This window comes from Phaseolus vulgaris, chromosome 5 (genome assembly GCF_000499845.2).
Source record: "Phaseolus vulgaris cultivar G19833 chromosome 5, P. vulgaris v2.0, whole genome shotgun sequence".
In the NCBI taxonomy this organism is placed as follows: Eukaryota; Viridiplantae; Streptophyta; class Magnoliopsida; order Fabales; family Fabaceae; genus Phaseolus; species Phaseolus vulgaris.
This window is the reverse complement of record NC_023755.2, coordinates 3,047,826-3,061,507: the sequence shown is the minus strand read 5'-3', so window position 1 is coordinate 3,061,507 and position 13,682 is coordinate 3,047,826. Positions and strand designations below refer to the sequence as shown.

Genomic DNA, 13,682 nt, shown 5'->3' with positions numbered 1-13,682 from the left:
GTTTAACTTCTCCACAAAGATTATTCCATCCATAAATAAATTTAACATAAATTAACGATACTTATACAATTTTGATTTCCATGAAAATTTAACTGCACTTTTAATTCTTCAGTTTTTCAAAAATTACGACTAATTGTTAATAAAAAAAACTAATACATTCGAATAAGAAGTGTTAACACTTGTTATAAATTTTGGTTTTAACATTCTAGACTTACATGTTTTATTAACGATGGAACAAAGTTGTTTAGTTTTGAAAATTAAAGATACAATTAAACTAATATTTTATATTAAGAACTAAACTTTTTTTTTTCTAGAAGTTTTATCGAAATGCAAGTTAAGAAAGGTTACCTCCTCGCGCCATTCTCGGTCGAGCTTATCGCCCATTCGAAGTGCAGCGAAAATGGTGACGGCGAGGAGAGAGGAAGGGAGCGCGATTGCAAAGAGGATGCTCTTGGTGCTGGGGCCCGCACGCGCGGCCGCCACCGTGCTTCTCCGTTTCCGGGCGGCGGCGTGGATGCGAAGCGGCGGAGAGTTGAAGAAGGGTTTGGCCCTGAAGGAAGCGAATGCGGAGGGTTGAGAGATTGGATTGTAGACGCTGAAGAATGTCGCCATGGATATATGCTGATGCTTCTGTTCCTCTTCGATGCTATTTTATCTTCATCTTCATCTTTTTTTTTTCTTTTCCTTTTATCTTTATTCAAGAAGAACCTCTTATATATGCAAATATGTTTATTAAGCTCTTAAATTATACCAATATTATTTAAAATTTGTTTTTAAGTTATTGTTATGTTTCAATGAAAATAAAAAAAAATTATAAAAATTATTACTATGCAACTTAACAATATTATTGATATTTTTTACTACACTGACATTTCACATCTTCATATTCTCACCAATGTCATGGTAAAAACAAAATTAAAACATGATCTATTCAATTCAAAATAAATTCATATTTTTGAACACAAAAATATTAGTGTTCTTCATAAAGAGATTTTTAATTTTTATATATTATTAACACTTTGTTATTTACGTCAATAGAGTCCATAAGTATTACTTTGGTAATATTAACCGTGAATTAAATTAATGGAAGATTGCATTGAATTAAATTTAGAACATAAATAACTAAATTACTATTTTTTTAAATAAAAGACTCAAACAAATTTAAACAAAAAGGAACAATGCAAGGTATAGTTTGCCCTATTTTTGTATTCATTCTTTATCAATAATAATAATAATAAATATTTAAAAAAAAAGAGGTCACCAAAATAAATTTTGTTTTTTGAAAGTATTTTTTACCAAATGTGTTGAATGATAATCCAACCAATATTGTATGATTTTAAAAACATTGCCATTAACTATTAATATTATTACTTGTATTTTATATTTTTATTCTACTTTAAAGCAAAATTTAATTTATTCTGAGAGATTATGGTAATTTAGTTTAAATTTATATTTATTATAGTTTGATGTATTTTTGGTCGATGAATTTTGAATATTTATATTTTTTATATTTCACCGAATTTGATATTAAAAATATTCTAAAAACAAAATTATCATAAAAAATAAGTTATATAAAAGAAAATAAAACTCAATCATTTGTATTCTAAATCAAACCAAAGACTATATATATGAAGAGAGAACCCAACTTGTTATGTGATGGAATTTAGGTACTAAACCAGATACCAGTTTCCTTCGCCAAACTGAGAGTATTTGATAAACTCATAATTTTTTCTTTTCAAAATCGTTTTGGTTTAATTTATTAATGCTACTACAGAAAATGAAATAGATGCGAATAAACTAACTAAAATAAGATGTTCTTTTTGAAATCATTGGCAGAGAACTTCACATGCTTTGAAATGGTTGTGTAGCATAAGCCCTATGATACAGAGAATAGTTAACACAAGTGAAATGCCATTCTAATCACAATTTTAGTACCTGGACTTAAAAAAAGGGCATAAAAAAATAATTCATATTAATGGCATTCAGGTTTCTATACAAAAAATTAACTGAATAACATATCTAACTGTTTTCATCAAGGGTCATCCACTTCCAAAACAACCCAGTGACAACACTCAACACTTGGCATTTGGACAGCAGCAACAAACACCAAATATATTCAAAGCTCGGATAATCAGAAAAACCAAACCTTCTCCTGCAGATTCTTTCAATATGGCGTGTGAAAAGGAAGGATAGTAATGATACTTGAATGGAAGGATGCTCTGAGAGAGATCAATTGAGTGAAATGAGGTCATTGTCATCTTCTCCAGGGGGAGACAGTGGTGGCACAGCCACTTCGTGAAATGATGCAGCAGATTCAAAAGACAAAACTCTCCTTGTAGCTGTTTGAGATTCTTTGGTTCTTCCAGCCTTTCTAGAAGAGAGGGTCACAGCACCAGCGGCTCTTGATGAATTACTGCTATCAATTGACAGCAGGAAGTTTTCTTTGGAAAGGGATGGTGCCGATGCAATGACAGAACTGAAGACTCCAGATTCCCTTAAATTTTGGACTATGACCTGAAGACCAGTGCATGAGGAAATGAGTTTGGAGCGTAAAAACACGTTGAATTACTTTGTAGGTCCCTATATTTAGAATCTGTGACGAAGTCCATCAACTGATAAATCATTTTTAATTGGGTCCCTATCTAGTCATCACTTTTCGTTAAGAGTTCTGATTAGTACAAGGATCATGATGATAAAAGCAATTATTTATACCATTAAGTAAAAGTTCTCATTAGATATTAACTCTTACCAAGTCATATCTCCATCCTAAGTGACACAATTTAATGTGTTTGGAAATGGAGGGAAAACAGCTAGCAGAAAAATATAACTAGCCAAATGTTTTCCCACGACCACCCGGGAAAACTGCCCAACTTTCTCTTCATACAGTGAGTATCTTCTTTCTGCCCCTTCCATTTTTTTTTCACTTTCCAAATCTATGATTCACTTATTCAATAAAGAAGGAAATAAGCTTTGTTGTTGAGATATTAGGGTCTAGTAGGTTATTAGTTTTATTATTTGCAGGCCTGGATTTAGTAATAGTAGTAGAATTTTAACCCTAATATAGGGTTTTGGATCAGGGTATTGCAATAATATTTTATGTTCACTTCCATTAACCTTCTTTATCTTCCCTGACACTACACCTATAATGCTTATCAATCACTTACCATGGGAGAATATATGCGAGTCAACACTCCCTTCCTCAAAAGTTTTATCTTTAGGTCTTTATCACCCCAAACAACATGTTCATTATACCTGGATCAACATGCAAAGACCCAAATGTTTTTGGAAGATCAGCAACAGTGGTTAGTTAACACATGGGATAGATGAGCATATATAAATAGTAAGAGTTGAAGCCGACATACCACTTATGCATTTCATCTTCAGTTGCAGTTGAAGCAATGATAAATGCCTGAAATTGATAAGGTGTAAGGATGAATGAGTGTTCACATACAAGTTAACATTAGGACACCAGAAAGTATAAAAGGGTAGTTCAGTGCAATAGGCTCCTCCGTTGTTGAATCTAATGACCTCCCATATGCAGGGAGGCTATGTAGGAGTATAAATTAGTTGAACTAATTGTGAATTATTGAACTCCGGCTTGTGCTCAATCGTCTTGTTTAATTAGCTAAACTAACCAAGTTCAAAGTGCTCAATTATTCAAATGAGTCAAGCTAAAGCACTATAGAATGGATACTAATAGCTAGTAAATAGCTTATACATATACCAAGGTGATGATTATAATTTTTTTTATTAAATTACTACAAAAATATAATTTTATTTCCTATTATCCGAAAAATCTCATCTATCTATTTTAATCATAAAGATTCATATTTTAAATACACAACCATAAACTTTCAACAAAAGATTTATCTTTTCTATCATAAAAAATTCACTTCTAATATCAAGTCATAATTTTTAGACAGTTACACTTCTACATACTGGCATAAGAAAGCCTGTTTTGTGACAAAATGGAAAATTGAACAGGACAGGAGAGAGAATAACAAATAATAAAATCTGGAAACTTACAGATCTGTCAAATTCTAACATGAAGCATCTTTTGACATCTTCTTTTGTAGGTTTGCAACCACAGCGGTCCCGTCTAGAAGTTAAGTCTGAGAATTTAGCATACGTGTAATGTAAAACAGCAGCTTCTTCCAATTTGATTTCACTGGCATAATTGAGAAGAACCGTCAGGGAAATAACAAAAATGTCAAGGGATACACACATTTCTTATGATTCAAAGATCATACTTTGGGGTTTTCATATAATTATGCCATCTATGTGCACCATTAGGCCGAAGATGATCTTGTATCCGAGCAGCTGATTTTCCATTTCCATAAGTCAGGAAGTAGTTTGGATTGCCACGTACAGAATCTTTATACATTCCAAAGTATGTATCCTTTGGCAGATGATCATAATTCTTCTTAAACATTGATATCTGCTTTGACAGATCAGGAGAAGAGGTTACAGATTTATAATTTAGATTTACTTTAGCAATGTACTGGTCACTTATCCAGTATTTACTTTAAAATTGGGTTTGAAATTTTCATTTAGCTAATTTTGTCTAATATGTCTTGAACTGGGTGCCTGGTAACTTCTTTTGTTAACGATTTCAATGATTAATAAGCTTCTAAAGTTCTCACAACCCTATCCTACCCACCTATGTAAGCTGAAAAAAAGTCCAACATGATGCTCAACCCAGCAATAGATGCTTGCCATCACAACATCTCAAACTTCAAGGCTTTTAATCCCCTATAAAGTACAGTGACCCGATGCACCAGTTTGAGTAATAATCTCAAACTTTGAACTCAAAGGAGTTTAAGTAAAACCAGCTTTGTCAGTACAATGTGATTGTCAACTATGTATAGATATAGGGAATCCATTACTTTCTCTTAATGAACTAGTGTGTTTCAATTTTGAAAATTCAAAACGTGATCAGCATGGTTAATTGAAGAAAGAAAAAGCATAGCAAACAGATTTACACATATATTATTGATGAGCTTAATACAATCATATCCACGAAATGCTATTTATCTCAGATTCTCTGCATTAAGTTAGATACTTTTCAGAATGACTGTATACAGCGTTCACGACTTACCTCACTAAAAGGTTCTTTGATATCATCTCGCTCAATACTGCTCTCCTAAAAAGAATAATCACAGCAGCACTAGTTACAAAATTGAAGCAAACAATATAGCAAAATTTGTTCCAATACAATGAAATATACATCAATACCAAGCAATTCAAAAGAATCTGCAGATTCTACTCACATAGTTAGGAAATATGACCATGTCAACATGTCCTGGAACATCAAGGAGCAACTGCCTTAAAGAATATTCCCGAGCACCAGCAGGGTGTATTAATTCATCTGTGTCAAGATGAAGAATCCAGTCCATGCCAGAATCCTGATATTTCAATTTCAACAAGCAGAACAGAGTTGATGAAACGAATTACAAACCAAACCGTAGTTTTTTAAAAATAGAGAAGGTAAGGATTAGTGCAACAAAACAGTTTGCCATACCCTTGCCATAACAATAGCCATCTCCATGTTGAGAGATTGCTTCACAAAAAGCTCATAATTGCATGGTTTATAAAAGAAACCTGCTAGCCATGTCTCATTCCATATACGGCTGATGCAACCAACCAACGAACGAATAATTAGCTTCACAAAACCATCTCTTAACAAAATTACAATTTAGAATAACAAGTATCCTGAAGACAAAAGGGAAATTAAATATCTACAACAACAGCAACAGCATAACATGAGCTAGGAAAAGAAATAAAATTTTATAGTAATGAGCATGACCAAAAATAATTAGAAAAAAACTTAAATAATTACAAGTCATTGTGTAGACATACTGAAATATCAAACTACTATGGTTAAAAGCATCTTCCATATATCACCATTTACAAATCGAGAAACTCCAAAGACCACTATTCTATTACAATCGTAAATTGAAAAACTCAACTGAACAGATAAGAGTCTGTAAGAAAATGATAAAAAAAATTGATCAACCTCTTAGCTTGTTGCTCTTCCAGCTGTTTTGTTCTATATATAACCTTTACACCCTGGTTTAAACAACATAAACGAAATTAGAATAGTATGTAAGAGAAAGGAGGAAGGCAAAACAGATTAAAAAAAACAATCAAATCCCGACTCCCGAGATGGATAGTACATTGTTTGTCTACTTACAGGAATTGATTCAAGGACATTTGACACTTCAGGGGAAGCAGCCTTCCCCTCCACAAAAAGGAAAAAATTTGTCACACCAATGACTTTATGATAAAACATCCAAGGTAGAATCTGCTCAAGCCCCGCAGATGTACTAGTCGTAACACATATCTGCACGTCAAGAAGAACATGTGGATCAAATCAATAGCAACACAGATACTTCTCAAGACATATGCAGAAATAACTAAAAATGAACAATGAGAAAAAACTTTCTTTCAACAAAATAACTTAAGGATAAGAACACTTAATATCAACCATATTTTCACACAAATATTAGCTACTGTACTGACAGAAAATCTCTCAATTCACAAACAACGCATCCAGCACAACAGATCACATAAAAGCAAAAAAAACACAGATCTCATTCAATGCATTTGCTCAAACCCATCACCGGAATCAACTCAAATCATCATTCCAACGAGATCTGTAAAGATATAAACAACTACTGACAATAAAATCGCTTGAAAATAAGAGCAATTACACAAACACATCCTTACAAACAACCTTAAAATAATCAATTACCAATAAAACTCCCAAATAAACCCCCACACAGATCACCTTACCTCACGCACAAAAACTAGCACAAACTACTCTAAACAAATCCATCTCAACCCGGATCAAACTCACCAAACCCAAAAATCAAATCCCAACCATGAAGCAAACCGTTTGCTTCAAACTGCTGCCATAGTAAAGAGCAATGACAAAAAAGGCAACCCCCACATACATTTCCAATAATAATAATAAAGAAAGCCAAAATCCCAATTCCTACTATTTGAGTCCAGATTCTCTACTAACAAAAAAATTTAAAAAAAAATAGTTGTAACACCCTCTAATTCTAATTAAATTGGAAAAACAAATGAAGGGGGAAGTGAAAAACTGAAGCACAGAAGGAACCTTGGGGGTGAGAGAGGCTCCAAAGTCGAGCTTCCAGTTGTGGTAGTAAGGGAAGGAAGGGGAATTGGTGCGGCCAAGATTGACACAGTCAGAACGGGACTGGGAGTGGGAGAGATGTGAGAGGGGAGAGGGCTCCATGCCGGGGAAGTAGTGGTGGGAGCCACCGGTGGAGGAGAGGGTGGTTGGATCGGTTACGCCGCCGCGCCATTGGAGGATGAAGGCGATGGCGGCCAAGGAGACAGGGAGGAGAGTGAGGAGGAGGAGGATCTTGGATATGAAAGAATGGGAAGAGGAGGAAGAAGAAGATGAAGTGGATGAACGGAGAGAAGCGTAAAGGTGGTGGTGGTTGTTGGGGAGGGGCATGGTGGTGGTAACGGTGGATGCGGTGGTTGGCACGCACCCAACACGGTGGTCACAAGGCAGCAAACGTGACTGTGACTGTAAGGAAGGTGTCAACTGTCTAAAGTGTGTGTAGTGTGTAAATCTTTCCTTTAAAAATGGAAAAAAAAATAATAATAATAATAATAAGAAAAACAAGTGGGGTCAAAAATCATCTGAAACTATCACTTCAATTAAAATTTAATTGTAATTTTGGTTTATTTAATTTCTGATTTTACTTTTTTTATTAATTTTTATATTTTATTTAAAAATATATATCTAGTTAGAGATTCGTATTTATATAATTAATTAAACTTAAAGTTTAACTATTAATATAATATTAAAACTAAATAGAGTATTTTCTAATAAAAGTGATTAACGTTGTTATAAATTTTAAAAATATATATATAATTTGTCTTTAAAATTTACTTACGGAAAATAGAGAATTGTGTTGGTTTGGTGTTTTCTGATTTTAAATTTTTGATAAGATAAAAAAAATAAAGAAAATCAACACTCGTATATTTTATAAGGAATAAAAAGTGTAATTTTTAAATTTTATTTTACAAAACTCATAACACATTTTAACATACTAAAAATTTATTTAAGTTATTATTATATAATTCATATCTATCACAGATCGCAATTAATATCTACATTATGTTTAGTTAAGTATCTACAGTAAGTTGGAAAAAAAAATTATCTCTTTCAAGAAAAATTGGTCAAAACTATAAACATTAATAATTTCATAATTTTTAAATTAAAAAGTATATCACTAATACTTTTTAAATTATAGTAAAGTTCCAATCCACCTCGCATAACTAATATTTTAAAGACACAATTAACCATTATTAGACTTTTAATAAAATTAGATGTTATAAATTAACTATGAGACATATTTAATTGCTAGTGTCAAAAGTATAGATTAATATATAATAACATTTATAATGAATTACTTTTAAAAAAATCAATTGTTTTTACACATATAGTAAACTAAAAAAAAAATAAGAATATCTTTATCAATTGCCATATTCAAAAGATTTGCATATTGATTATGAGTTTGTTTATCTCCTTTTAAGGGTAACTTAGGCTCTAAATTGTTTCTTGGTGCCTTTAAATTAAGGGTAGGATTTGAAGCATTGCCAAAAAAAAAGGAAAAATCTTACTCTTTCCATTTTTATAAGAATTTACATTAGCAATTATTTCCCCTTTTTTTAAATTTTTAATTTAATTAAAATTAAAAAAGGTAAACCTTTTACCCTTTGCTTACAAAAGTTATAGTGTGATCTAATAATGAAAGATGGGTTTCATAGAGTATAAAGTTACTATTTAGCTAATTAATTAATTATACTTAAAATATCTCATTTTTATTAACTCTCTACTTATAATTTGTAAAAGTGTGAAATATATGATTTGAAATTAAAATATAAATTAATTTATAAATACTAAGAAAAAACATTTTATGAAAATTTTAAATAATAAATGAGAATTTGAGGATTTTAATCCAAAAAAAATGCAAAACATTCATTTAAGTCAAATATTATCTTTTCAATTCTTGCTTAGTACAAGTTGATTCTTTGTTAATATTTAATTAGCATTAAAATGACTTTATTATTATTTGACTAACAAAAGTTGAAGCAAAGTCAATTTTTTATTTTTTTTTACAAATTACTGTATTTTCTATGAGAAGCAATTCTATTGGATCGAGTGGATTATTGTAGTCAATAAAACTCTACCACCAAGTATTAAGATGAATTTGAATATTTTGGTAACAATTTCATATATTTTTTAGTAATAGTATTTTTTTTTTTAAACGGTGTTAATTATATTTATAATTTTAATTAAAAATCTAGTTAACTTTGGGTACATATATTACTTTTAGATAAAGAAAACTTATGTCATGTGATTTTGTGTTACATATAAAACCATATGATCAAGAGTGTGTGAAGAAAAAGTCACACACATTTTTAAGAATTATTTTTACTATTTACTAAACTTGAAAGATTATATTAAAATAGTTTTATATTTATTTATTTTATTAGAGATAAGGAGATACATGTTCTAAATAATTAAGATTATTTTTATAGTATAATTACCATTTTGATCCTACATTAAGGGTTAATAAACAATTTGATCTAATGATTTAAAAAAAAACGATTATTTCATAATTTTTTTTTAAAAAAAGTATGAGATTTGATCTCTTCTGTTAAATTTGCATGAACAACTTTAAATGGTGATGTTGTGATACACAAAGTGACACGGTTATGCACAGGTAGATTCCACGCGTAATCCAACACCATTCTTTTCACCTTATCAATTCTTCCTTATTAAGCCTCATATGCATCCTCACCCAAACTCCCTTCTCTTCCCTCCATCCGATGAAAAACTTCACCTTCCTCTGCATTGCATATGCCACCCTATTGCGTCATGCTCAATTGAGATGAGTGACCAAACTTTTTTAAATATTCGCAGGATTTTCAAAACCCTTATCAACAATTGCACGCAAATGAGGGAAATCTTCCATGGCAAACAATATAAAAGTTGTAACAATTTCCTGCATTAATTTTTTTACACCTAGTGTCTCATGAAAAATAAAAGACAAATCAAATCATTAAGTAATAAAAAAATATTTTCTTATAAATGGCACTCAACCCATAATAGGTTTTTTAGCACAGAAAAGTAATATTAAAATTGCACTATTACGATATTCGAGAGACTAAATGTGAAATTAATATTCTTTTTGTTTTTTCTCATTTGATAAGATTTTTAAAAAAATAATAAAATTCAAGAGTGGATTAAATTTAAAATAACAATAAATTGTGAAATTACATGTTGAATGTTCGATAAAAATCATTTTCAAGAGAAACAGAGGTTCCAATGAAAGACCATTTTTGTTTGACATTTATTGGTTACGAGGGTGGTTCTAGATGCATAATCTACCATTTTTGTTTGTGTCCGTCCTTTCAATGAAGATAGGTTCCAATGAAAGACCATTTTTGTTTGACATTTATTGGTTACTAGGGTGGCTCTAGATGCATAATCTACCATTTTTGTTTGTGCCCACTCTTTTGACGAAGATGACCAATTTTTAAAATAGGTAAAATAATCATAGTGAAAAATTATTTTAATATATGAAAAAATGGTCACTCATCCCGATTGAGCATCACACAACTGAAAGGCGCATGCGATGTAGAGGAAGGTTGGATGGAGGGAAAGAAGGGGGTTTAGGTGAGGGTGAAGATGAGGTTTGATGAGGGAGAATGGAAGGGGAAGAGAATAGTGTTCATTATACATGGAGTCTACCTGTGCAAATTATAATTCACTTTACCACCAGAGAAAAAATGTCACAAAAATCAAATCCAGACACTTGATGAAACCCTTTGCCTACCAATTATGCTTTATATTTTTTAATTGAGCCCTTTCATTTTCCTTGATGTGAAAAACTCATTTTCTCCTAACATCTTGTTGATTAAATGGTAAAGAAACTAAATCACATGTTTTGTTTCTAAAAAAAGAATCATATTCTTCTTGTCAACCAATTAGCATCACCAAGAGCTTGTTGAACTGTTTTGGAATTGAAACAAGTGAGAAACAAAAAATGAAACATTTTAGGTGAGATTTTGAACATCTACCCCATCTTTAAATTCATAGTTGTTCCCACCAACCATCCATAGACATCAAACAACTTCTCGTCCAACTTCACCCAAAAAACCAAGCCACTACCTACCTCAGTAACCTTTCACATTTGACCCAACCCAACTTTCTTGTGGTAACTATATCAAATTAAGGTATCCAGATTGAATTATTTTATGTTTATCACAATCAAACCCTCAATCCCTCAAGGCCAAGCTTGAAAAACCCTTCGATCATGGCATGCTTCTTCTTGCTAAAGTATCCTTCACTAACTCATCTTATGACTCGAGTCCACGTCTATGATAGTGTTTGCTTCATGAAAGCATTAAACAAGCTTAAAACCTACATCTTCTGGAAACAACCCATCTACCTCACATCCACACCAAGTTAAAAGATACTTTGATAAATATGTTAATCGTCTCATTGACATTGATAGTTTATATTTTTCAGGAACCAACACAACTTTATCATCTAGGTGACACAATAACTTTTTTCTTGGGAGATATTTCAAGTGGAGTGTGACAATTTTTTAAAGTCCATCCCACCTTAACTTTCACTCATGGCCTCTTACAACCTTCACCACATGTTTTTCCTAAACTCAAGCAACAAATAAGGATCTTGAAAACCACTAACTAGAAAAACACATTGTATGAGCTTTCTATGATGATGATATCATCCACAAATACTAGAAAATAGATAACATGAGACTTGTTTTTGTAGATGAAGGGAGGAGATTGACTTTTATTGTCTAAAATGCCAAACTGAAAATTGTTAAATTGTAATCTATTAAATTGTTGTTGAGGTGCTTGTTTTAACCTATAAAGTATCTTGTTCGATCTACACACAATGGATTTGTTCCCAACTACAAACTTAAGAGGTTGTGTCATATACATTATTTCTTCAAGTGAGCCCTTTAAAAGACATTATTTACATCCAAATGAAACAATGACTAACCATGTGTAAATAGTGAGTATAATGTGAATTGCAATTGACTTCACCACTGGAGAAAAAAAATCTAATGAAAATTAAATCTAAACACTTGATGAAACCCTTTAGCCACTAATTGTGCTTCATAATTATTAATGGAGCCATTTACATTTTCCTTAATATGAAAAAACCATTTTCTCCCAACAACTTGTCCATTAGATGGTAAAAATATCAAATCATATATCTTTTTTTTATCGACATCAAATCATATATCTTGTTTATTAAGAGTATCATATTCTTGTTGCATTACAACTAACCAATTAACATCACCAAAAACTTGTTGAGCCGTTTTGAATTTTGAATGAGTAAAAAATAAAGAAAAACTAAAATAAGAATCGATTTTATTACATAAAGAAATTTTACAATGATTCATGACAAACTTCAATGCATTACTATTTGGATGGTCTAATATAGCATATCACAAGCTTACATTATTAAATGTGGTATTGTAAAATTCATATAAAAAACAGAAACAAAATATACATCATAATTTGTATGTTTAACCACTCTAACAACACTAGACAAAGTTTGCATAGTGGTTGAACCATCAAAGGATGGTGAAGAAGACATAGATGTAAATAATAGATCTTGTAAATTGAATAAAGTCCACCATCATTAATAATTTCGTTAATAAAGACTTTATTAATATTTAACAAGACACATATATATATATGATGATTAAACTCAAAGGAAACAAAGTTATTAACAATTTGACCAACACTTAGCAAGTTTTTGGAAATAGAAGGAACATGCAACAAATTTTTAAGTTTAAAAAAAATCTAAAATAATAAATAACACACATGAAAATGAAAAAGAACTATCACTATAAATATTTATAAACATTCATCATTTTCAATGAAATTTGATTTTGAAGAATGATTTTATTCATTCCTTGAGATTTAGCAAGAGATAGAAGAAGATGCAATCAAGGACACAAGCCAACAAACACTTAAGCAATAACTCTTGAAAAATGCAAGACTACTAGATGCGCAAGCAAGCCACTACCCTAAAGAATAATGCATCTCTACCTTATAAAAACGTTGATCATTTAAAATTATATTTCTCAAACATACAACAATTTTTATCTTGGGGGAAAATAGTAGAGCATGATAATTTTTAAAGTTCATTCTATATTAACTTCACTCAAAAACTCTTACAACCTTCACCGCATAACTTTATAAGATGTTCTTTCTAAACTCGAGAAAATAAAGGTCAAACTTGTCCATCAAATAAAATTTATCGTGAAAATCACTAACTAAAAAAACACATTGTTAAAATAAAACCAAAGTTTGCTAAAACCTTATGCATGAATTGAATCAGTGACAACATCTTTTCACTCCTAAAACAACCAGCCCATATATTTTATGTTGATAGTAACGGTTCTATTTTAATGTTTAATGAAATAAATTATCTTATTTTAATATTTTACATCTTTATTGTAAATTGTGATTAGTTCTTATATGTAAGAGGAGTCTAAATGGACCAACATTTCTTTAAACTTTGATTTGTCTTAAATGTCTTACATTCAATTAAATTTATATTATAATCAAATGATATTTGT

The 13,682-nt window shown here is 30.9% G+C and overlaps 1 protein-coding gene across 1 annotated transcript; it reads right to left on the bottom strand.

The window, feature by feature from the left end:
- Positions 1-1,793: 1,793 nt before the first annotated feature.
- On the bottom strand, positions 1,794-7,659 carry LOC137834848 (glycosyltransferase-like KOBITO 1). The gene is made up of 11 exons (XM_068643070.1): positions 7,127-7,659; positions 6,194-6,343; positions 6,017-6,069; positions 5,522-5,630; positions 5,271-5,405; positions 5,099-5,143; positions 4,251-4,438; positions 4,027-4,168; positions 3,363-3,409; positions 3,165-3,252; positions 1,794-2,514 (listed from the first exon to the last, which is right to left on the bottom strand). Exons 1-11 carry the CDS (start codon positions 7,487-7,489, stop codon positions 2,230-2,232), a joined length of 1,605 nt encoding a protein of 534 aa, XP_068499171.1. The 5' UTR covers positions 7,490-7,659; the 3' UTR covers positions 1,794-2,229.
- Between the last annotated feature and the right edge of the window lie 6,023 nt (positions 7,660-13,682).